Source organism: Eimeria acervulina, genomic scaffold (genome assembly GCF_000499425.1).
Source record: "Eimeria acervulina Houghton genomic scaffold, Eah_scaff48, whole genome shotgun sequence".
NCBI lineage: Eukaryota > Apicomplexa > Conoidasida > Eucoccidiorida > Eimeriidae > Eimeria > Eimeria acervulina.
In genome coordinates, this window is record NW_013547311.1 from 25710 (window position 1) to 50324 (window position 24615).

The 24615-nt window shown below is 54.3% G+C and overlaps 5 protein-coding genes across 5 annotated transcripts; 1 reads left to right on the plus strand and 4 right to left on the minus strand.

The window, feature by feature from the left end:
• Positions 1–831: 831 nt before the first annotated feature.
• On the minus strand, positions 832–7754 carry EAH_00009580 (Tyrosine kinase-like (TKL) protein, putative; the record flags this gene model as incomplete). Its single annotated transcript, XM_013391894.1, has 8 exons — positions 832–928; positions 1017–1483; positions 1878–4873; positions 4995–5269; positions 5669–5777; positions 6003–6252; positions 6367–6438; positions 6699–7754. 8 exons carry the CDS (start codon positions 7752–7754, stop codon positions 832–834), a joined length of 5322 nt encoding a protein of 1773 aa, XP_013247348.1.
• A 174-nt stretch (positions 7755–7928) lies between these two features.
• On the plus strand, positions 7929–12513 carry EAH_00009590 (activator 1 36 kDa, putative; the record flags this gene model as incomplete). The annotated part of the gene is made up of 13 exons (XM_013391895.1): positions 7929–7982; positions 8183–8253; positions 8549–8903; positions 9094–9190; positions 9314–9370; positions 9615–9691; positions 9831–9916; positions 10208–10305; positions 10501–10591; positions 10871–10934; positions 11441–11576; positions 12148–12226; positions 12462–12513. The coding sequence occupies 13 exons, from the start codon at positions 7929–7931 to the stop codon at positions 12511–12513; spliced, it is 1317 nt and encodes a 438-aa protein (XP_013247349.1).
• A 544-nt stretch (positions 12514–13057) lies between these two features.
• EAH_00009600 (hypothetical protein, conserved) lies at positions 13058–13908 on the minus strand (the record flags this gene model as incomplete). The annotated part of the gene is made up of 2 exons (XM_013391896.1): positions 13058–13249; positions 13561–13908. 2 exons carry the CDS (start codon positions 13906–13908, stop codon positions 13058–13060), a joined length of 540 nt encoding a protein of 179 aa, XP_013247350.1.
• A 1105-nt stretch (positions 13909–15013) lies between these two features.
• Positions 15014–16275, minus strand: EAH_00009610 (hypothetical protein, conserved; the record flags this gene model as incomplete). Its single annotated transcript, XM_013391897.1, has 4 exons — positions 15014–15096; positions 15321–15465; positions 15665–15795; positions 15981–16275. The coding sequence occupies 4 exons, from the start codon at positions 16273–16275 to the stop codon at positions 15014–15016; spliced, it is 654 nt and encodes a 217-aa protein (XP_013247351.1).
• A 3151-nt stretch (positions 16276–19426) lies between these two features.
• On the minus strand, positions 19427–23229 carry EAH_00009620 (cation efflux family protein, putative; the record flags this gene model as incomplete). The annotated part of the gene is made up of 6 exons (XM_013391898.1): positions 19427–19510; positions 19940–20025; positions 20275–20431; positions 20771–20861; positions 21057–21731; positions 22397–23229. 6 exons carry the CDS (start codon positions 23227–23229, stop codon positions 19427–19429), a joined length of 1926 nt encoding a protein of 641 aa, XP_013247352.1.
• Positions 23230–24615: the final 1386 nt, after the last annotated feature.

Sequence of the window (24615 nt, forward strand, 5' to 3'; positions counted from 1 at the left end):
GTGCCTGCCCCCTTTGTGTGCAGGCCTCTCTTTTTGTCTTCTTCTGGGTTTCATTGTAGGGATGCGTTTAGCGTGGCTCGTGTTGTCTGCGTGCCTGTGTGTCTGTGTCTGGGTTTCTATGTCGCTCTTCTCATGAGCTCTGCTGGAGCACAGTAGCACGAGGTGCAAAGGGCTCCAGTTTTTGGCTGAGTTTGCCGGTCGTTACAGAAAACTGACAATACCAAGCAGTTGGAATGTTGAGTGTCCATAAGCAAGCACCGCCTTCTGCCCCCTTCTAGGGAGCACTTGCCTGAGTACCCCTAGAGCCCGCAAGCTCGAGAAGCCCTCACATATATAAGGCTTACATATCCGTAAAGCCGTAAACGCTCAGCCATGACCGTGAGGCAAAAAGGCTCCAAGAGAAGCAATGCTACCCGCTTCTCCTGCATTGCAGGAGAGGAGGCATTCAAATCTCCTCTTTTCATTACATATGAAATAAACACGGCATGGCTGAGAATAGGGCCATCCGCCTATCGGGGTACACTCGGCAAAAGCAATGTATGTACCTTCCCTGGACTGCCCCTACCGTGACCTGTGCAACCACCAAATCTCAAGAGCGTATCTCCACGTATCCTCCGCTTCCGCGATGCATACATGCGAACTCTATAATAGTACCTGCCAAAGCTGACACGGCAGCCGCAACAGCAGCTGCAACACAAAGAAGAGCTCCAGGTCGCGCCCACCACCCCTACTTGTGCAGCCTTCTGGGCTGCTAGTGCTGCTGCAGCAACACCGAGACCGCTGGGGGTGCAGCCGCCGTCCATCGTCTGCCACAGAAACAGCAGCTACATATTACGATGGTTCTAAAGCAGCCTTCAGTTCTTCAACGACTTCAGCGAATGTCGGTCGGGCCCAAGGATCCTCTGCCCAGCAACGGCGCATCAAGTCTCTGCAGGCACCAGCAAGCAAGCCCTAAACCATAGGCCCTAAACGCCAAACAACAAGGTCAAAAGCCCAAATTGCATGCGTTCGCTCACCGCAGCACGGGTGGACACATGGGCAAAATGAAACGCTCATCTGGGCGTTCCCCTCGAAGCACTGCGGCACAAATGTCTGGGGGAGGCGGCAGCCAAGCATTCCTCCGATCTATCTGCTGTTGCTGTTGCTGCTCCTGTTGCTGCTCCTGCTGGCGCTGCTGCAAGGGAGCGTCTCTCGGTCGGAGGTACGGAAGAGCTTCAGCAGCCAACTCGTACAGAACAATGCCAAAGGCAAACACATCGACGGGGGGGCCCTGGGGAAGGCCCCGCATAACCTCCGGCGGCATCCAATGCACTGTGCCTACTGCTCGTGTCCGTATGGCACCAGGAATCGGCGCTGGTCCACACGAATACCCTTCCAGCTGCACTGCTGTTGCTGCAGCCGCCGCAGCAGCAGCCGCTGCTGCTGCGGAATCGCCACCACGACCCGTTGCTGTGGCCAGACGACTCAAGCCAAAATCCGCTACCTGCAGCAGCAGAATCCGCAACAGCAGCTACGACAACCATCAAATGTAAAGGCGCTTACGCAGACCTCCAACACATAACCTATAATGTCCGCAGCGGGGCTGTCAACTGCAGCGGCCGCTGCCGCTACTTCATCAGTAGCATCAATGAGGAATACAACACCACGAGACGGCAAAAGCGTCAATACAGCAGCATCAGCAACAGCAGCACCCACAGCAGCGGACAAAGCCGAAACAGCAATACAGCAGCACCCGCTGAATCAGAAAAAGATTTGCCAAGAAGAGCAGCGGCAACAGCACACGACAGCGGGCAGAGACAAAGAAGTGCACAGAGCATTAACAGGAGCACCAAGGGCAGCAGCATCCTTGAACCTGGGCTTTTGCTGGTGTTTTCTACCTTTGCAAAAGGAGTTTGTTTGTCGCTCGTGATTCTCTCGACCAGCAAAATGTTTAGGCTTTTTAAGTCCCGATGCACAACCGGAGGCTGTGATGCATGCAGATAAGCACAGCCCCGGGCAACGTCGAGAGCGACCTTTAGCTTCTGAGCCCACGTCAAGCGCCGCCGCTGCTCTGGAGGTTGCGCCGGCTGCTGCTGCTGCTGGTGCTGGGGTGTCTTCTGCGGGGGAGGCTGTGGAGGGCGCTGCGGCAGTGAGTATGGTTCCTGATCCTGCTCCTTGAGATGAGGGCGACGCTGCTGACAATCCTGTTGTTTGAGGTCTTCGGAGGCTTCGTGCGTCGCTGTAGCCGTTGATATGTTTGCCATTGCACTTGACGCCTCTGCTGTTACTGCGTTTCCTGGTAAACTTCCAGGAGTGCAGCTTCGGGGAGCTGAAGGCGAGTTGTCATGAGCTGCTTCAGACCCCGCGGAGGCAGCACATGGAGGAGCAGCAGCCGCCGCAGCATTCGCAGCCTCAGCAGCAGGAGCTGCAGCAGGAACCGCCGACAAAGAAGCTGCAGGAACTTCAGGAGGAGGCGCAGCAACAGCAGCGAGCGCATCCTCCGGCCTCCCGTGCAGCAAACTAAACAAACTGCCCCCAGCACACAACTCCATCACCACTGCGAGCCCCGGACCGCAACATCCGCTTGCTGCTAGCAGCTCCGCTGCGCTATTCGAATTCAAGGAGCCGCTGCTGCTGTTCCTGCTGCTGGTAATGCTGCTGCTGTTGCTGCTGCTCGCAGCGTCGGCGTCCAGCGCGCATGCCCCCATCAGCAGAACGAGGTTTGGGCACCTCAGCCGCTTCATAATTTGTAGCTCTCGCGCTGCCGCGGCTGCTGCCGCAGCAGCAGCAACAGACGCGTTTCTTCCTTGCTGCTGTTGCTGCTGCAACAGCTGCTGCTGCACCATCGGCAGTACTTTCACTGCCACATCACAGCCTCTCCATGCGGCCTTTAAAACGGTTCCTGATGCACCGCTTCCGATTCTAGAGTTGATCTTCAACTCTCTAGGATCAACTCCAAGATTCAACGCCTCCAGCCTGGCTTTCAGACCCCTCAGGCAGCAGATGCTGCGGCCACTGCTACCGCGGCAAGCCACACAGTCGCATGCCAACGCAATTCCGCCGCCGGATCCTGCTGCAGCAGCAGCTGCTGCAACTGCGGCTGCTGCTGCGGCAGCGGCTGACAAGGACGGCGTCGCAGGCCAGCTTGGCCTTTCTACTACGCCCTGCCACTCTGAGGTCTGTGCCAGCTGCTGTTGCTGCAACTGCTGCAACTGGTGCTGCTGCATTTGCTGCAGTTGGTGCTGCTGCAGCTGCTGCGGGTACTGCTGCTGCTGATATTGGTTCCGCGCACAGAGTTGCTGGTTATCCTGCAGGTAGTATGACGGGTGGTGCAGCAAGGCCGGCTGCTGTTGCTGCACCTGGAGCAGGATCTGCTGCTGCAACTGGTACTGCTGTTGGTGCTGCAACTCACGCTCTTGCTGCCGCATTTCCTGCTGACGAAACCGCTGCAGCTGCTGCTTGTAGTGCATATCCGGATGCTGCATAAGGAGCTGCTGCTGTTGTTGTTGCTGTAGCTGTTGCCGTTGTTGCAACTGTTGCTGCTGCAGTAATTGCTGTTGCTGTGGCAAATGCTGCTGAAATCCTGGCTGCTGAGGAAACTCATGCTGGAGCTGAAAAACAGAAGCACACAAAGGGTCAACTGTGCTGCCTTGCAGCCACTGCTGCTGGTGCTGCGGCTGCTGGTGATAAGGCTGCGAATGCTCGAGCTGTTTCCCGCATTGTTGCAGCTGTTGTAGCTGCAGCGCCTCAACGAGTTGTTGCTGTTGCTGATGCGGGTGTACTTGGTGTTGCTGCTGTTGGCTGGGTTGCTGCGGCAACAGTTGGTGTTCCAGCTGTTGTTGCTGTGGTTGCTGTAGTTGCTCATAATGTTGAGTGTACTGCTGCGTATTATACACTTGCTGGTACTCATACCGATGCTGCATAATCGGTTGTTGTATTGACTGCTGAAGTGGACGCTGCAGAGACTCGCCGCCCCCAATAATGGACCGTAAGTCGGCAACAGCTGGGGAGCCCTGGGCGGCATCAGCAGAAGCCGCTGCGGATGTTGCTGCTGCTACAGGCACAGGGGCAGCAGCAGCCATCGCTACGTCAACAGCATCTGCTGCTGCTCTAGATTCTTCTTCAACGTCTGCAGCAACCCCCGCATCCTGGTGTTGTTGCTGTAGCCGCTGCTGATCCTGCCGTCGTTGTTGCGAAACTTGGTGCTGCTGTTGTGGATGAAAGCCTTCCCCATCTGCCACGGCTGCACCAGATGTGCCGCTGTTGCATTCGCTGCTGAAACATAAACGGTGAGATTCTGCGGCAGCCACAGCTGCAGGTCCTGCTGCTGCTGTAGTAGCTGCCTGCTCACTTGCAGAATGAGATCCCGTTCGGCCTTGCTGTTGCCAATTCCCTTGTTTCTGTCCCTCAGTTCTACTGTTGGTGTTGCTGCCAGCCACTCTGTTGTTGCTGGGGCTGTTGCTGTTGATGCTACTGCTGCCACTGCGCGTGTTGCTGCCGCGGTGGCACCTGGGCGGCTCCTGCATCAGCATCGCCATTTCTACGGAGGTGTCACTGAGCAACAAATACACATCCTCAATGCTGAGAAATTCAACCCACTTGGCGTCAGCGTCCGCTGCTGTTGCTGCCGCTTCTGCCCCCCCCGCTACAGCAGCAGCAGCAACGGCCTCCAGGTCAGCCGGCAGAGGAAGCTGCGCAACAGCCTGCATCGACTTTCGCGCTGCAGAAGAAGGCCTGTAGGGTAGCATCTGATTACGCTGCAGCAGCAGCCGTGAGTACTGTTGCTGCTGCTGGTGCTGCTTCTTCAAGTCGTCAAGCAGCAGCAGCGTCTCCGGCGGTGGGGGGCGCATGCGCTGCAGCAGCGAGCAGTAGCTCCCGGCAGCTGCACACTTCTCTGCAGCACAAACAATTCAAATAACGCACTGGGGAGGCAGCCCTCCTCTCGCCCTTCTATTTCTGTCCGAGAGCTACTGCTGGTACTGTTGCTACTGCTGGTGATGTTGCTGTTGCTATACCTGCTGCTAGCTGCATATCCCTAAGGGCCTCTTTTAGAGGATTCGCAAGAGAAGCCAGGAGTGACACCAAAGCCGAGCCTCCTCCCGCCGCAACTGCTGGGCGCATGCAGCGCTGCAGCAGCGCGTGCAGCAGGCGCAGCAGCAACGCCGCCACCCCCCAAATGTCATCAATAAGAAAGACTAAGTAAGTGCTGCTCACAGCAAAGAGGCTTGTGCCCCTTTGCTGTAACAGCAGCAAACACAGAGTGCAGCCGCGGTGCAGCATGCTGACTAGCCTGCAGCACAACGCAGCAGCAGCTGGACCCAATGGCAGACACTTCCTGCTGCTGCTGCAGTTCCTCCGCCTACTGTTGCTGCTGCTGCTGCCTCAGCTGTAGCTTCTGCTTGGCTGCCGCTTCAACTGTTGCTACTTCATGACAGCAACAAAAATTAGACGCATGGCGCTGCCTACAAACACCGCCGCTGCTGTGCCGCAGCAGCAATCCTTCAGCTCCTTCCTCCTCCCCAAAGTTAAACTTTAGTCCCTTGAAGATGTGCCCTACAAGCTGCACATTACTCTTACTAACTCAGGGTGTCTAAGTGTCCACCTTGACAAGAGGCTCCTACTTCACAGTCTCAGCAACAAAGCAGCAGCAACAGCAGCGACAACAGCGCCAGCTGCAGCAGGAACTCACTGCACCGAAACGGAAGAATTAAGGGAGACGACGCCTTCCGCTTCGAAGGCGACCAGTGTCTCAAGCGACACCCCATTTGCTCGCAAAAATCGAGAGACTGACCAAGTCCCTGCAGCAGCGGCAGCAGAAGCAGCAGCAGCAAGCCAGCTGTAGCTGCACAGGTAACAGGATTGCTGACGCAACACATGCAGAGGGTCTTGGGTGCCAATGCCAATCCGAGACTTCGTGGAATACTGTTTCTGCCGGGGTTACAGTTTGTGCTGTTGCTGCTGCAGTCACTGCTACACCAGCTGCTGCACCTGCAGCAGCATATTCTGCTGCTTTTCCTGCTCACCCGTGCAGCAGTCTACCAGCTGCAGATGGAGCCGCAGTTTCTCAGCGAAGAAATCCGCGCACGCACAAACCGCGCCCTCAGGGGTAGATGCTGCTGCTGCTGTTGCCGTCGTAGCTGCGCTCGCGTCCCCGTCTGCCGCAGCTGCTGCTGCTGCTGCAGCTGCAGGTTGCAAGGCCGTGGCTGACCAAATGCGCAGTATTTGCCCAGGAAGCTTTTGTAGGGAGGACCCAAGAAAGGCGTCAACGGGAATCTGCTCACAAAAGAAACCCTAGTTGCTATACTTGAAACCCTAGCCCTGCTTGCAACGAAAAACAAATACTTGAAACAGAAAAACCCACCCATTTTTTCGACTCTAAATCCTCACCTGCGCCAAAAGCCTGTGTGCCACAATGAGGGCCTTCATAGCGGATATCGGGTCGTGCAGGACGCTGCGGCGCTGAAGACAGCAGACGTGATGCATCAGCAAGAGCAGCAGCAGCGCCAGCAGCGTCAGCAATTTAAAGGATTTGCAACAGGTGCAACTCTTTCCAGCCTTTGTCGCTGCCCTGAAATGCTACAAACAGGGAGGACCCGCTGCAGTGGCCGCAGAATTTCGTCTGCTGCCACTGCACGAGGCGCTGCGGCAGCAGACAGTAGCAAGGAAGAAACTACCAGAAACAGCAGCATCACCAACAGCAGAAGCAGCTAGTCTCTCACCAACAACTCCCGAGCAAACGTCTCCGCTGTCTGGCTGTAAAGTTCTCTGCTGCTACTGCTTTGCCTGCCGCTGTTATTGCTCTCGCCTGCATCCCAGCTGCTATCGGTGCAGCTGTTGCTACTTCTGTTGCTTCTGGGACGCGCAAGTGCATGGAACAGCCGAGGCAGCAGTGCCAACTCTGAAAGACGGGGCCCAGCTAGCTGCTTAGACAGACATCCCCGCAACAGCTGCGTCGCTGCATCGGGAAGCCTCGTGCCATTCACGTCCTCTGATTTTGCTGCTGCTACTGCAGTGGCTGTTGCGGGGTCAAGGTCCTCCGCAGTGCCAACTGCCTCAGCAGCAGCCGGTGGTGCGGCAGCAGCACCCGCAGCCGTTACAGTTGTTGCTTTTGCCGCAGTGAGACCGCAAGGCACTTCACTGGAGCTGCGGCGACTGCCCCCGCGACCTCCTGACAAATGAAAGCGGGGACCTGGTGCTCTAGCATTCTCACAAAAAGAACGGTAGCGCAACAGCTGCTGCTGAAGATGGCGCTGCTTATGCTGCTGCTCCTGCTCGTGCTGCTGAGACTGCAGCCTATGCATCTGCTGCTGCTGCTCCTGCAGCAGCCCTTGCCGCTCTATATAGTGGCGCCTAGCCAACTGGTCATGGTCCATCAGGTTCAGTCCGTGTTGCCGAAGCTGCTGAAGCTGCTGCAGCTGTTGACGATGCAACAGCTGCTGCTGTTGATGCTGTTGCAGAAGCAGCTGCTGCTGCTCCCATTGCTGATTTAGCAGGCTTCCCTGATGCTGCCGGTGCACGGCACGCTGTGGCTCCTGTTGACGCGTTTGTGTTTGTCGACAGGCAGCGTTACACGGGTGCTGAATAAGCTCTGCGTGCTGCTGCTGCTGCTCCACCTGTGGTTGCTGCATCTGTTGGTGCTGTAGTTGTTTCTGCTGCTGTTCCAGCAGCTGCTGCTCCAGCAGCTGCTGTTGTTCCAGCAGCTGTTGCTGCTGCTCCAGCAGCCGCTGCTGCTGCTCCAGCAGCTGTTGCTGCTGTTGCTGCCCTGGTTGCTGCATCACATCTTGATCCCACAGAGCTCTCAGTACCTTCTGCAGCGAGCCGTCCCCACCGCCCCTGTCTGGAGACTAAGTGTAGCTGCTGCTCCTGCAGCTGCTGCTACTGCTTCGGCGTTCCTGCCGTCGCTGTTGTTGTCGCAGCAGAAGCTGTTGAATTTCTACCCCCTCCTATTCATGCTTCTGCGCGTACCGTTGTGGCGGCAGCTGATACTGCTTATACTGTACGACGTCCGCACCTGGCGAGGTGACTTCAACGCCCACTGCCGTAGCTACAGCAGCAGCAACTGTTTAAAATCCGTTGAGCAGTTGGGTTTCAGAAAAGGCAAAACTTAAAAGGAAGGCAAGGAAGCAAACAAGACACTATAGGGATTGCTCTCTTGCTCGTGATCCACGCAGCTTGTGAAGCTACTGCTGTTGCTGCTGCTCAGTTAGCTGTAGCGGTGGTGGAGGACAGCAGCAGCAGCAGCAGCAAGTCGCTGCCAGTGCTATCATCACAAACGTCACCGATTATGTTAGAAATATAAGATAGGCTAGCTGTCCTTGGATGCTGCAGGGCCAGGCGCACAGCAGCAACAGCAACAGCTTTGGAAGCCCGTTGCGGCTGTTGCTGCTGCCCGTGGGGCCCCGGGCCCCCAACCCTCCCCACCACCCGAAGCAACCCTCGATTCAGCGGCGTATTCAGCAGCAGAAGCAAGCGGTAGCCGATACGTCTTTGCTTGTTATTCATATTGGGTTTAGCATCACAGTACCCTCTTTGAAGTACGTGTTACTGTTTGCTGCAACAACTCTGCCAGCGGCGCTGCTGCTCCTGTTGCTGCCGCCGGCGCTGCCGACATAGGCAGCGCACACAGAACATCCCAGCCCCAAAACAGCGAAGGTCAGCTGCAGCACATTGAGCTGCTTGAAGCACTACCGCTGCAGAGCTGTGGCTTTCGCCTAGCCAGCCCGCCGCCGAAAAGCGTATCTGCAGTGGCAGCCGCAGCACCTGCAGCAGCCGCGGCAGCACCGACTTTAACTGAAGTAACCAGAGCAACAGTCCAAGCAGGAGCAGCTGCTACGGGACCGCCCAAAATGGATGAAAACAGAAATCCGCAAGGGCCTGCAGGTGGTGCCCCCGTGGCACCGGTTGATGACGGGGACCTCCCATGGGTACCTCAAGCACTAACCCCGAAAGCCTTTGCCAAAAACCTTTACTTAAACTCTCCAGCTTGCACACTCCAGAGACGCGTGTTTAGTTATCGAGAACGACAGGGCATGCGACACTCAAGAGGCCTGCGGCTTAATGCTTACATTTTTTGGCTTATTGTAGGGCTTACGATTTATATTTTGTGGTGTACAGGTGGAGCGTTATCGGCCGAAGACTCTAAGTGATATTCTGTCGCATGATGACATCATTCAGACCAGCAAGTCGTCCCAAACCCTAGACCTCAGGGGCTGTGCATCCCAAAGCCCGAAGCCCTTTTGTACTGCCCTACCTGCACACCCTTTTGCAAAGAAGCCGCCAGTTGAAGTTCAGAGTTTAAGATTTCGGGCTTAGGGTTTCTGTTTTGGGTGCGCAGTTCAACGGTATGTCGACAAGGGCCAGCTGCCCCATCTCCTCTTCCATGGCCCCCCCGGTGAGCTAACCTCGTGTTTAGGGTTCAGGGTTTAGAACTAACGTCCTAAAGCTCTGGGTTTAGATGAATTTTATCATGTCCAAAATCTGTTGAACCCTTTGGCTAATCCGTCAACAAGATTCCCGAGGCTGATGGGTTGGGTTTGGAATTTTAAGGGTAGGGTTGAGGGCTGCGAGAGTACGGTTAAGTCTCTAAAACCTAGCGTTTTAGGGTTTGGAACTTATATTATAGGATTTGCACTCAGGAACTGGCAAGACATCAACAATTCTAGCCGTGGCCAGGCAACTCTACGGCTCGCAACAGGCCTCGCATGTGCTGGAGGTAAACCTTCAGCCCAAGACCGACCTTCGTGGGGGGTAGAGGGAGGGGATCACGGAGCAACCGGTTATGTCCTAGCTGTTGATGTTGTCGCTAGTTCCCGTTGCCGCTGTTGCTGCCGGCTGTGCTGCTTCTGTTGCAGCTAAATGCCTCAGATGACAGAGGGATTGGTTCGGTGCGAGAGTTGGTGAAGACATTTGCGGAGACAACTTCTGCATCTTTTTCGCTGTGCGCATCCAAACACGTTAAAGCGCTCATGCAGCAATGCACGGCAAAAGGAGCCCCCTGTGGGAATCGAACCCACGACCTTTTGATTACGAATCAAACGCACTACCAACTGTGCTAAGGAGGCGGTTGCGTGATGGAGCCATTAACCGTATATGCATGAACACTGCAGGGAATGAAGGCGTTGCATGGGTTGTCGGGGCTTCGGGTTTGGGGCAACCCTAGGGTTTTGGGTTTAGGATCTAGAGAGCCTAGTGTTCAGGGTCTAGGGTCTAGTCATTGGGATGTACACAGGTCGGGCGCTGCTCCCTCTGGTCCCCCCAAACTGAAGCTGATTATACTGGACGAAGCCGATCAGATGACTTCCGCAGCTCAGAATGCGCTTAGAAGAAGTCCGTTGCTGCTACAGCTTCTGCTGCTGCTTCTACTAGCTCTGCCTGTTTGCTGCTCTGCCACCCCCGATGCTTTTTCGACGAAATTAGTACAGGTTTATTCAGCTGCTTAAACTAGCATGGCTCGAAGCATCTCGGGAGTGCTGTCCACTGCTGATGCTCAATGGTTTGGTGTTGAGGGTTTGCGTGCCGCAGTCATGGAGACCTACGCGCGGAATGTGCGGTTTTGTTTGATATGCAATTTTGTCAACAAAATAACTCCCGCAATTCAGTCGAGATGCACGAGGTAAACTGGTGCTGTAGCTTTCGCTACCGCTGCTGCTTTACCCTGCTTCTGTCTTTTGCTCCTGATAGCCATCAGAGCTTGCACTCTTTTGTTGCGTTCTCTCTCTGCAGCATGCGCTTTACTCCCCTCAAACCCGAGGCGGTGAGACTAGGGTTTAGGGTTGCATAAGACCTGGGGAAGAAGCTGGGAGCTTGCACTTGTCCTCGGCAGTGTTTTCTCTGCGGTTGTTAGTGTTAGGTTAGAGGGTTTAAGAATTGGGGTTTAGGGTTTTGGGTTTAGGTGTAAGATTTTGGGCTTTGCTTCAGCTGAGGAGGAAAGCGGAAGAAGCTGCGAAATTAGAGAAGTGCGTCTGCCAAATGTAAAGCAAGTATTAAGTTCTTTTCTTTCCAGCACCTAGGTTTTCTGCCCCAGGAGTTGGGGTTTAGGATCTATGGTTTTGGGCTTAGGGTTTGTGAACTCGCAGCATGTCCGTCACAGAAGACGGTTTTGAGGCTCTCTTGCGAATCGGTAAGTTTAACTTCCGATACGACAGTGAGAAGTAGATAGGTACACGCCTAGGACTTGTATTGATGATTCTTGGGGAGTCGAGTTTAGAATTGGGCTTCCATCCCATGTTTTGAAGGCCCTTATTTTACCATTAGGCTGAAAACATAATTTTTATGGAGGGGGCTTAGTGCTTGGAACATAAAACTATGTCGTTTCCTCTGCAGCCAGTGGAGACATGCGTCGGCTTCTCAATTGCATGCAGGTCAGTTTACGATGCGTTTCTGGCCCTGAATAAAACGACTCAACAGGGAAATCAGGTTTTCGGGTTGACTGTTTAGGGCTAAGGGTTTGGGGTTTGCTCAGGCGGCCAGCATGGCTCACCCTGGAGAACCCGTCGACGGCGAGTTGGTGCACCGCGTGCTCGGGTTGCCTCAGCCCAGTGAAGTCAAGTCCATTATGCAGACCCTCTTAGAGAAGGACTTGGTTACATGCTCTTCAGGTAAACCCTATTTATAAAGCCCCCATCGAGTTGTGTCGCCGAGTCCTATCTCTTCAACGCTGTTCAAACAGGCCTTTGACGGCAGCAGCGTAACTGGGTTTGGCTTTCGCATCCGAGCGTTAACTGCTGCGTAGGTTTTAGCGTTACATCACTGTGCACTTACACCTGCCAAGCGGTACAACATCGAAATATACATTTAGTGTGAACTCTAGTGGAATAGGCTGCCTGAGGGTCAACCATTGTGTGTATGCAGAGTTTCATGGGTTGCTGACGAAGAGAGGTTATTCCGTGCGGGATTGGGTTGGAGGTGGGCGCATGGAGGCTTGAGGGTTCTGCGTTCTCGAATAATCCCTAGAAGTTCCCACACTCACCGAAACTAAGACCTAGACATGAGCCTGGACCTTAGAACGGCTAGAATTAGGGAAGGGGGACTTAGCTGTATACAGCGGTGCGTTGGTGCCACCGCTTCGGGTTGGTAAGACCCTCTTCCTGCCGCTACATGTTTGTTAGCGGACATGGGGAGACTAAGGGATGAGAGGCTTAGGGTGTATGGTTTGGGTTTCCGTCGCAGCTCTGCACAGCCATATGCAGACCATGAAACTGCCTGTTCCTGTGGCCTTGACCCTCGTGACCCGCCTCGCCGACATTGAGTGAGCTGCCGGGGTATAGGCTTGTTCTCCTAGTTGCAGCGAGCCCGTGGGGGGTTAGGATTCACCGGGAGAGCACGAGCTCAATTCCATCTTTAAGCGAATCTGCCTATGGGATTTGCGTGACGACTTAGGCATGCACTTCGGATAGACTGTAGCTGCTGCACTACCGAAACCCTAATTGCCATCTCAAACCCTAAAACCTCATATGTGTTCAAGGTTCTTCGTCATTGCGCAGGGAGAGACTCGCCTTAGGCTCTGGTGACTTCGTGCAGGTACGCCCATGCTAGACCCTCCCTAAACCCTACGTACCCCGCCTAGCTGAATTCTAAGCCGTAGCTATACTGTAGCTTAGGCGAATCCTAAGCAAAACTAAACGCCTAGCAAAATCCGAGGCACTGGCAGGACCTAAACCTTTAGCGGAAAGTGAGTCGATAATTCCAAATTAAACAATAAAAATTCTGTTCTCTACAGCTGCACGCCATCATCGCGGCTTTCTTCGAGGCCCGTCACGCACTGCATGCCTCTCAAGTCCCTCCCGTTGCTGCAGCTAGCAGCTAGCTAGCTAGCGCTAGCTAGCTAGCTAGCTAGCGGCAGGGAGCTTTGGTCGAGCGGAGGGTGAGGAGGCCTTTGCAGTAGAGCTGGCCTCCAAGTCAGCAGCTATGAAACCCTTTAGGGGTGATGGTTTTCTAGCCAACTCTCCACCCCTTATCTCTCCCTACCGAAGGGTCAGTCTAAGGCTGGGATTTAAGAGTTTGGGATCTACAACGTTGTCTTTAATACTTTGATAATTAGGGAGTGCGACACTGAGTTGCTTGAAGCGGAACTTCGGGTTTAGCAGCACCCAAACCACTTTTTGTTGGCCTTTCGGCGGAGGTGTTTGGGCTGCTCAGCTTCGCGGTTCTCAGGGGGAGGCACAGGAGTAACGCATGCAGCAGGGTTGAGCATTCCATAGGGGTCATAGTAGGCGGGGCCCGGGAGGCTGAAGGTCTCCGTGCTAGCGAAGGGGACGTGCGCCCCCAGACCCTGAACAACCAAGAGATGCAGACCCCACACAAAAAGGCTTGCCATACAACCACATGTTGCTGCCTTACACCTAAAGCGGAGCACAGCAACAACAGTACGTGCTGCGCCTGTCGCCGCACCTTTCCCGAGACAGCACACCTCAGTTGCCGCAGGGCGCTAGCGAGGTCCCCGCTCCCCCCTCTTAGACTGAAGTCAGTTCTTAAAGGAATTCTAAAGATTCGGAGGCGCTTGCATCAGCCTGGTGCTATACTGTAGTGGGGTGCAGGCAAACTCCAGATTGTGCCTAGGAAACATGTGTACAGCCGACTCACGGGGTAGTACGGGCCTCCCGGAGGAGGAGCAGGAATGTTGAGGGCATAGGGAGACCCATAAGGCCCATACATCGCAGCCTGGTTGGCGAAGGCCGCGACCTGAGCCTGCGTTGGGTCCACGGGGGCCCCCCCATCCAGCATGCCCGGGTAGCCGTGAGATATACCCTGCGACAACAGCTGGTGCTGCAGCACAAAGGGATAAGACTGCTGCTGCGCCTGGGGCCCTTCTCCTGCTCCCGAAGAAGGCGGATAGCCTTCACGCCCAGCCGCAGAGGCTCCAGTTGTCGGAGACCCTTCCACCGACCCTTGGTTTGCTGCTGCTGCTGCAGCTGCTGCCGCTGCCGACATCTTAGACAATGCGATTTTCACACCACTTATGTAAGGGTTTCAAACGATAGAAGAATTTGTAATCAACGCCAGCCAAACAAATACAAAAAATAACGGATAATCACTTCTGCTACGACGTCTGGGCGGAGGCCGCCAGCACCGGACCACTGCGGCCGCCCACAGCTGCTGTTGCTCCTGCTGCTGTTGCTGCTGCTACGGTATTCTGCTCTGATTGTGCTTTAGTTTCAGTAGGCGAAAGAAACAGACTGATATCATAAGAGGTTGAGAGATATTAGTGGAGTACACAGCCTCAGTCGTTCGGCTAATCTGACCAACGGTGCCGCCTGCCCGACCTGGCCACGCGCTGGTACCTCCCCCAAACCCTAAACCCCCAGCCCTGTGTCATCATATCGGCTAGAAATCTATTACATATTTAAAATCCCTTTTACTTTAGGAGCTACCTTGAATGTTTCAGCCAGAAACAAAAGGTGAGCAACAGGGTCGCCAGCGAGCTGCTGATGCAGTGCTCCAGGCTTAATGCACCCACCGCCCATCCCGCTCTCTCTCAGCTAATAGGGACCATATTATAATAGTAACGAGTCAAGCATATGCCTCGCTGCGGGAAGGAAAGGGGGTCGTTAATCAGGCACGATAGAAAGAAGTTCTGCTGGCCCAGCTTGCTGAGTTCCAGCTGCTGCAAAGGCTTTCAGGTCAGCGCGCCGGTTCTGTTGCTTCGTCGTTGGGCGCAGCCTCGTGCCTGCACAGCTGCTTCTTACCAATTTTAGTGAATGAGGGGTACGATACTCGGTCCCCGTGGCCGGCCTTCGTAGGTGTAAAATTAATACTGCCGCGAAGTTGAAGGCGAAGAAGAGACGGCTGAGGAAGGAATGCTTGAGGTGTAAGGAGAGCTGTCCCCACTCCCCCGCCCCATTGTAGAGCAGACTTACAATGTCGCTTTGTGCCTGCTAACAGCAGTGCATTCTTTGCAGCCCATGGGTAGTATTTGTTGGCTGCCCACCTAAAGTGCAGCTTCTCTAAGAAAGACGTTGTTCTCCTTAATGCACTGGCTCTGTGCAACGGGCTTTTAAGCATCTTGATTAAAAGGGTGTATTCTTTGAGGCATCTTCTAGCCCCCTCCTACAGCTTGGCCTTCTGCCCACAGCTCAGCCAGCACAGGACCCCCATGTGGAGCGTCGAAGCCCCAACATCCTAGCAGCATAAACGCATCTGTTGTCCTCCTACAGTGGAAGTGTGGTGGGTTTAGTACAGGAGGCAGAGACGAATGAATCAAGGGAAAAGGGTTACACTGGCAGACGCGCAGGATACGAGACGCAGAAGAGCACAGCGGCATTAGCTGTACACCAGTGCAAAAGTATAACCAGCAGCACCGACGGCATAAAATAACGAGATAGGACAACGGCAGTGATTCTAACCTCCCTCTCCGGGCAGATCTAAGGCAGTGCCAAGCCCTGTAGGGCTCTCCTGTTTCATACGCAGCTCCAGAGGCGTCCGCTTCTGCTCAGTTGCCCAACTTCCCTGAGACATGGAAATTCTTTCTGCCAATTTCTCCGCAGTATCCTGCATGCGAAGCCCCAAGAAACAAAACAAATAAGGTAGACTCTCTGACTGCCACTGAGAACGCGGCAAGCAGCAGACATGAACAAGCAACGCTACAGGCGACGCCGCTAAGAGCTATGGAATCCTAGTTCCCAGCTAGGACAAGAGTTGAGATTCTATGCTTTGGAAGTGGATATTCATGCTCTAGGGCTCAAGGTACGTTTAGAAGGTCGGCGAATTTAAACGTCATTTTTTCGAGTTCCTTTTCTAGATGGTGTAGCGCCTCTTTGGCGTTCTGTAGTTCTTTTTCTTTCGAACAGCGTGTTGCTGCTACATCTTTTTCAGCCGTAGCTGTGCGTACACCTCAGATTCGACATCCCAAACCCGGAAAGTTAGTGCTGACAAGTGCTGGCCTATGTCCGCAGCTAGCCATACAGCACACTGTGGCGCGCACCAGGTGCAGCTGGCACCAGCTAACGGGCAGTGTATTGTGCTTGTTTTAGGATTTCCTCGTCATGTGCGTTTGACCGCCCTACCGACATCCCTTTCCGCTGCCTGCAGCTGCTTCTGGAGGTTTTGGATAAGCTGCTGATAGTGTGTCTTTGCTTCGGCGTTCCTGAGGCTGAGGGCGCCGATGGTTGAGAAGAGAAGTCTGTCTTGCTCGTTGAAACCTTCACCTAAAGCTTCGATTTGTAGCTTCAGCTCAGCGGAGGCCCGTTCGCTCTTTTCTCGTCGTTCCTCTTCCAACTCTGCAAGCGAACAGTGCAAAGGCAGAAGGCAGCGCCTCCTTAGTTGGAGGTTGACGTACACCTCGGGTTTGGCTGTGGGCATCTTTTTCCGTGCATGAGCGCAGAGTGGCGGGCAGCCCCTGGATTAATTCCAGTAGCACTTAAAGCCATAAACTTTGAATGGGAAGCCGTTAAGCTTAAAATTTCCTCCCTCTTGTTCTTCGGCTCCAGATCTGCTCGCCTTTTCAAAGGCCATCTCTGGACTTTCTCATGCTTGGAATCAGAGTGCCTCAACAAGCTTGTAACAATAGAATCTGACCCAATAATCTTTACTACTTTCAGTGTAAATAACAGCAGCTCGTTCTTAAGCACTCGAAATCTAATGCGACTGTCCAATTAAGCGCAGTGCCTACTTTTTGTTTTTGCATTCTAAGCCCTAGAAATTCTCTCGCTTTCTCAGAAACTCATGATGCATATCGACTAGTAGCACGCAGGCGGCAGAGAAGGTATATTTGCAACTGGTATCACATATTCAAGAGGGTGTCCATAGCCTGGCAGGCCAACGCCTTCCTGTAGTGTTTGAAGAGAAGCAGCTATTCATTTTTATATTAAAGCCTTCGCAGGCTCAGCGAGCAAGAAGCGGCGACAGGGGAGAAGACAGAAAGAAACAGAAGACCAAGAGGCAGAGAGAGGGATGTCCAATGAGCAGCATACAGAGAGGTAGAGAGAGAAATGTCCAATGAGCAGCATACAGAGAGGTACCTCCTAAGCAAGATACACGCAGAACAAGAAACCAACGTGCTTGCAGTATAATTAACAGCAAAGCGTCTAATGGCTCCAATACACGCAGGAATAATGATACAGGGGAATCGCTTTGAAAACTACTCAAACTAGGCTCTAGAGGAGGATCACGCCTTGAGGAACTGACCGAGGAAGTGCCACTAGCTTTGCTAAAACACGTTCCGTCGCCGGGACTTGAACCCGGGTCGCGCGGGTGAGAGCCGCGTATCCTAACCACCTAGACTACGACGGATAACAGCAAACTTACATCATGGGCCTAAACTTGACATCACACGAACTAACCTAGTGAATCGGTCTCGTTAGCACCGTTCCAAAACCCTCAACGGAGTGGAGATGGGGAAAGGACAAAACTGAATGTTCTTCACGTCACCATGCAAAGTCATTGTGGCCGAACAACGTTTATTTCGTCATTTGAAGCGTTAGGTGGAAGGACCGGGAACCCTTGGCATTAAAGAATCTGCAAACCCTGGCCTGGATGTACTCCCTGATATAGAAGGCGAACTTACCTATGAGTTTGTCCAGGGTTTGTATGCGCCTCCTGAGCACTTCATTTTCTAGTTCATAATTATGGTCATCGTCGTTCCCGCTTTTAGCAGCCATTTTAATTAGTTTAAGTTAGCATACACCGTGAATTCGATGCTGGGCGCGGAGAGTGTCATGCATGTCTGGCCTTCTAGGCACGACACCGTGAAAGGCGTACGCTTGGGGTGGAACTTCTCAAAAGAATACCTAATAACTGTCATATAAAAATTATCTGCAATCTCATTTCTATACTTCTCCAGCAGTTTTAGCTTGGGACCGCAGCCTGCGTGTTCACGGCTTTTGGGCGACGCGAAACGGGTTTCACGGGTTTCGTAGAAGGTTCGTGCAAGTAGGTAATTCGGCACGCCCGTTTAATTCGGATCTAAAGATTTCTGCCGAACCATAATGTGGTGCCCCTGATACCAATAAGCCACGCCACCCTGAATCCGCGTCATCTCTCCTAGCATAGTCACTATTCGACTAGCTGGATATAACCAAAACGCGGCACTTCGGCCGGCGCTCCACCCCTTTTTTCCTTTAGTTCGCTTTGTGGAGACTCTCTGTGGAAGGGTCTGGGAGTGGTCAGCAGTGCAGGATCTCGAACGAACCAATGCTGCAAACCAAACTCCAGAAGGCGGGTCACCGTCCTGGCGAACGTGATTCCTTGAGTCTTTTGTGCATGCAAACTACCCTATTCAGGCGCACATACCTACATGTTCGTGCACACTGCAACGCTTTTCCTGCACCAAAAGCGAGCACGCTGCGTTCTGCCAGCTGACTGCAGCTGCATCTGCCCACGTTTTCGGGTAGCAACGCTTAGCTGAGTGCTGCCACGCTGCTCAGCTTCTTTTGCTCTACACGTTCTCTCGCAGATCACTAGACGAGAGCTGCGGGCCTCAGACACTCTATGACCAACCCCGTCGCCAGGCCGCCAACAAGAGACCACTAAAGTGCGCATTTTTGAATTCGGGAGAGACAAATCCTGAGTGGCACCACAGAAGCTGGCGCCTCTCTTTGTTTCCTAGCGCCCCGCGTTTGATGTAGGTGCAGATGCCATCTCTGCTCAAGCATAGTCTGGCTCGATTGCGCACACTACGACGAAGAGAGTGAACTAACACGGGACGCTCTGCCGCCAAGTAGAGCAGTTGGCCGTGCGTTAGGGGATTGCTTAAAAATTGCTGCAAAGGTTCCCCTGCATTGCATGTGTTTGTATTCCTCAGTACGCACAGGCCTTTTCTCTAGAGAGCCATCAACGCAGAGCCAATACGCCCGCTAGGAAGCGTCTCTCCCATTTCGCGTTTTTTGCTAGTCAGTAGAACACTGTTGCTGCAAATAATGCCGTAAAACCTAAAACCTAACTGATCTAGATGCGAGCAAATGCTCATTCAAAGGGACGCTTGAGCGAAACGCTTCAATGAAACAAGAGGCTAACGCACACCCTGTCTCTACCGCAATGTTGCAACTGAAAACAGATTCCGAGGCACGCGGAAAGCTCTAGTGTCCCGACACCCCAGTCCAGCCTGAGGAGCCGAGTTCGCTGTGGTGTTGCTGCAGCGTGGAGGCCAATGAGATGCAGCGTTGCATGCATCGTTGCAGGACCTAAGGCGTGGCTAAGTAGTTGTATTAGACTGAACAACAACGATGAGCACACCACTGCTGCCAGTGCAGACTGTGGCAGAGTGTTTGCCGCCAAGCAGTTACCTCCTTGAGAGGCAGCAGGAACCCACCCCAACAACAGCTATTTTTGTGTAGCAATGCTGGGTTCCGTAGCGGGAGCACCACAGAACTCTAGTTTTCAGCTTTTGCTGCCATTGCTGGTGCTGCGGCGGCGATATTGGCAGCTGCCATCGCGCAGTGTCCAATGCAGCACGCGCAGCAACATCCATCATCTGCAGACCCTTCCGCGAAAGGAATTAAGGAGGCAAATACAATCAGAGCTCCGCTCTGGTTAAAGGCTCCATGCACTTTTGGTGAGCTTCCGTGTCGCAGCAGGAGGCATCGGAAGAAAAGTCCGTCTGCAACAACCAGCAGCACACCGCAGAAGCAACCGCGAGGCAGCTACAGCCGGCAAGCAGACCTCCTGCACCGAGATGTGGAGGCAGTCCTCAGCGGCACAAACCAATAGCAAGTGACGCCAACAGCAGCACCACACTATAGTAAAAAGGCCAAGGAAGGCCGTGCAAGGCAGCGAAAACCCAAGTCCAGACCAGCCAATCCCCCGTGGTTGAGGGTTTGCCTCCATGTTGTGTACACCTCGTAAAGAAGTAAGGAGGCAGTAACGCGCTATGGAGTGGCGCGCTACGCAACAACCCTCTAAACTTTACTGCTGCACAGACCAATCTGTCCACCCCAGCATCCGCTGCTGCCAGTAGAACACCCACCAGCCGCACGAACACCTAGCAAGTAGCAACAGCAGCAGCAGCAAAGCGATGCTGGCAGGTTACTTGGATAGTCGTATGTAGAATGCCGTGTTTGCGCTGGCACAGAAGAGTAGCTGCGCGCAAAACGCGTCGTGCAGCTTCCTCATCACCTGAACACATCACACCCAAGACCAACCCCCTGATGGAGCTGCTTGTGCCGCAGCTGCGGGAAGCGGTTTAGTGCCGCTGCTGTCGACGAAGCGGAAGAGTCCAGCATCGGACCAAACTTTGCATGACTGCGGGGGCTGCATCCACTGCCGCAGTCGCAGCTTCCAGCAAACTGCAGTAGCCGGTTCGTCCCGCCGCCAGCGCCAGTGAGGGCGGCAGCTACCGCAGCAGCCCGTGCGCAGGTAGCTTACAGACGACAAGGTGGCAAGCAAGTGCCGGCCGGCCTATAGATATAGACCAAACATGGAGATCGTGAACCTCCAACACTCCTCGAAGAGACACCAAGTCAGACTGCAGCACCGCAACGTCTAAGCCAAGGGGTGTTCCCTCCATGAGCACGTTCACCGCCTGCGATGCAGCAACCGCAGCAGCAGCAGCAACGCAACAGCACCACTCCTCTGCATCCGCCCCTCTCAACGGCTCCGCAGGTTGACCGGAAAACCAATAAGAAGCCAAAGGCCCAAACTACCAGTCTTCAGCACTCTTGGACACCCCGAACGGACCAACGAAAACGCATGCAGCCCACTGCTGCAGGGCCTCATCGACACCCACAGTAGATCGTATAAAGAGGCCATCACCGCCAAAGCAGATGCAGCGGCAGCAACAACCGTGTCGGCAGCAGCAACAGCAGCTGCAGCAGCAGCAGTGACAAGAGCATCAGCGGAGGCAGAAGCAAAAGCCGCTGACCTCTCGGATGATGGAAATCGTCGTTAAGAGAACAAACATGGAAAAGACCAAAGTGCAGGCGGGATCTGCAATCGAATACTCGGGGTTGTACCTGCAAGGACAAACCCTAAACTCCCTCAGTCCACTAGCGGTGGTTCGGTTCTGGGGAAAGCTCGAGCTGGGTCTTGCCAGTGAGGCAAAACATCGCTGTGTGCATCTAGAGGAAACGGCGCAGGGTCTCAGGGACACTTGGCAGCTGCGGCTAGGGCGTACAGCCTATGGTTTAGGCTTTGGGATTTGGGCGCACCAGATGATAGCCGACGCAATCATAACCCCGATGTTTTGCAGAAGGTCTCCAACCGCGTGTATATAGGCAGCCCTGAGATTCATGCTCTCTATTTCTGCCTCCGGGTCGTCCTCTTCCATTCGAACATAGACGTCCCCTTCCGCTGCTGCTGCTACTTGCTGCCGCTGCTGCTCGAGGTCACTTCCCCTTCGCTGCAGCTGTAGCGCATGCCCCTCGTCCTTGTGGTGCCCGTTCTCGTGGACGTTCCCAGAGCTGCTGCCGCTACTGCTGCTGCTGCTACTGCTGCCACTGCAGCACCCGTGCGTGCGGAGAGGGAGCAAAGCCCTCGTCCCACTGTTGCCGCCGCTGCAGCACCTGCTGCTGCTGGCGTGGCTGTCTCCTTCTGCAGAGGACTCCGAATGGGTTGTGTGTATTCTCCCGATCCCGTGAGAATGTATGTGCAGAATATGCGCCATGAACAAGTTGGCAGCTGTGCCGATGGAGGCCGTCAGTAACATGAGGCCTCCCTGCACCTTCTGAGGCGAAGCGATGCGGTGCAGCGCCGCCACCACGAGAGCTGCAGTGACACCCCAAATCAGCAGCACGGACAGCAGCGCGCCCAAAATCTCGGCTCGATGATACCCGAAAGACATCGACATGGTTCCTTTCAGCTGCGACACCCACAAGGCAAACAAGCTGGGCACAGCCCAACGCCACCCCACACCCCGCAACACAAAACCGATGCCGTAAGCAAGCAGCAAGGTGCGCCTCTTACATCTCTCGCGCACATACACACAGGAACGCCATGGGGGAAGAGGCGACAATGCAAACGGAAAGCAAGAAGAGAAACAGGAGACGGGAAAAAGGGCTCCTTAGCCAGCAAGACACAACTGGATGCGCATGAAAAGAACGCGAGAAAAAAAGTGGTACAAGCCAACGAGTACATAAGAAGGCAAAACACACACAAGAGAAGTAGGAGGCAAGCAAGAACGAATAGACAGAAATACCTGTAAAACACCGACACCCCAGGTAGCAGCACAGCAGAGAAACATAGACCGACAGGGCACAGACAGACCTCAGAAACAGATGCGGAGACAGTTTGAGGCACGGAGACCGACAAAGGGAGAGAGACGGATACAAACACGGAAAATGAGAGGAGAGAGGAGGGGACGCAGAGATGGGAGCAGCTGCCTTCCACAAAAAGCTGTGAAAAAGGCGCAGGGAGCAGAGACATGACCGGCACGGCCGCAGAAAGGAGACATAGAAGAAGAACGCATACAACGTGCCGCAGCGCCACACACAGAGACAGTCGGTGCTGCTACATGCGCGCAATCCCCTGCCTCCTTGTCTCCCCACTCCACCTGATGAGGAAGGCACAGAGGTCCGAGAGGAGATGAGAAGCGTCAGTCATAAGGGCGAGGGAGTTCGACGCGATGCCCGCGACAACTTCAATTGCCATGAACACCAAACATACCGCTGAAGCCACCAGCAGCTTCCGTCGGGCTCGCGCAGCTGCTGTGTCCACAGCCAACTGTCTCCGCAGCACGCGGGAGTCATCCGAAGAGGAATGGCTATGCTGCATCGGTATCTGCACAGCATCGCCCTCACGCGCTTCTTCGGCACCCTGCTGCTGCTGCGCCCCTTGCTGCTGCTGCTGCTGCTGCTGCTGCTGCTGCTGCTGCTGCGACGAAGAACGGCACGGGCCTCCGCCAAACCCAGGAGAAGCCTGAGACTGGGATAACGGCATCCGTTGCTGCTCCTGCTGGGGCTCAGGGGCAGCCGAACAAGCGCTACCACATCCCCGCCCACAACTGTGAGTCCCCGCAACCATCAGTTCCTCTTCCAATGGCTGCTGCCCCTGCTGCTGCTGTTGCGCCCGCTCTTGCTGCTGTTCACAGCACCGGCTGCTGCTGTTGCAATGGATGTCGTCTAAGCAACTTTCGTGAGGCTGTTCGCTGCAGCAGACCTTGTTGTTGCTTCTGCTCGTCTCCTTCCCGTTGCAGCAAATTCGACTGCTGCTGCTGCTGGCGCCATTCCATTCACTGGGAGCTTCGGGTTCCGGCGGAGGTGAGTGAGCCTCGGTGCAGCATAGGTCCCCTGCCTTCCTCTCTGTTGCTTTTTGCAGCAGTGGCTGCATCTGTTGTTGGTTGCTGTCTGCAGCGCCGCCACGCTGGCCCTTCCCTCGCCTTGCCATGGCTCAGCACCTACTTCAGCTGTCTTTGCGGATACCAGCGGAGGCGGTAGAAGTAGCAGCAAACGCTGCCTAGTCCAGCAATTGGCTGGAATGAGGGAAGAGCCCCACGCCAGCAAACTGCTGGTACTGCTGCTTCAGTGGCTAGTGGTGAAGCTGCGGCTGGAGAGCCGCTGTCGGTGCTGGGCCAATTGCCGCGGCGCAGTCGATCCGCTATACACTCTTTGCTTGGCCTTGAGATGGACGTGCACTGCAGACGAAGAAGAAGGCTTTAATTATATAAAGCGAAGCTGCCCGCACACCCGAGCAGGCCTCGGGGTCCCTTGCCTTCTGCTGTGGGGGGCACTGCGTCCTTTGCGCTGCGAAGTGAATCCCGGAAAAGAACAGTAATTAAAATGAAGTAAAATGAATAGAGCTGCGTGTTATTCAACAGTTGTCCTGTTGCAATTGCTGGGGGCAACAACAGTCGTGAGCGTGACTCCTCGGTCTCCCCCCAGCAGCAACACCATACGCATGGGAGAGAGCGGGCTTCAGCACGCAGGTGGGAGTCGGAGTTCCCACAGGTAGAGGTATCTGTGTCTTTCTTATGTGGCTTTTTTTTGTATTTCGTCCATCCCAAGGTATTAAGGAACCCTATACAGCTGCTGCGGTAGCAGCGGCTCTGGTGGCCTTTATCCGCGCGGCTGTGTACCGGTGAGATGCCATTATAACTGAACACGCCGTAATGCCGCCTCAAAAGGTTGTGTTTGACGCACAGAAGAGGTATATGGACATAATGAGTGGCTCTAATGCCTCGTAGCCTCCTCACCCCAGCAAGGATTAGGAATGTTCCTCTGTGTGTAGCAGTGTGCGCGTAGCATGGTCCCTGTGAAGCTGGTAGCTATATAGCTCTACCGGGATACATGCTGCCTAGCAGGGGTCAAGCAACTGTTTAACAACGTTCTACTATGTTAGTGCATGTAACAATGGGGGCTGGCTGTATTTGAGCTTGGGATAGCCCTGCAGCATTAGTTGCAGGGAGGTGAACTCAAGATAGGTGGGCTTCTCTCCGAGCCAATCCTACGCCCTTGGTTAGTGTGCTCAGGACACCTGGGGACGGGATCCGTTCTCACCTACCGTGGAAGAAGTCTTATATGAAATTTGTTGTCTCTGTTGTATCTCACGATGATCCTCGAATAGGATCTCTAACTTTCGTCAGCGATCCTATGTGCGGATAAAGTTTGGTAGCATCGCATGGTTTGTCGGGGCAGGTGCAAGCAGCGAGCGAACACCGCACTCCACGCATGGCCGCCAGGTGTGTAGACGCAATTAGAACTGAAGGTGCTATAAAAGATATGTATGTGTACAGAGGGAAGAAAGAACTTAGACACCCTATGAAAATCTCTAATA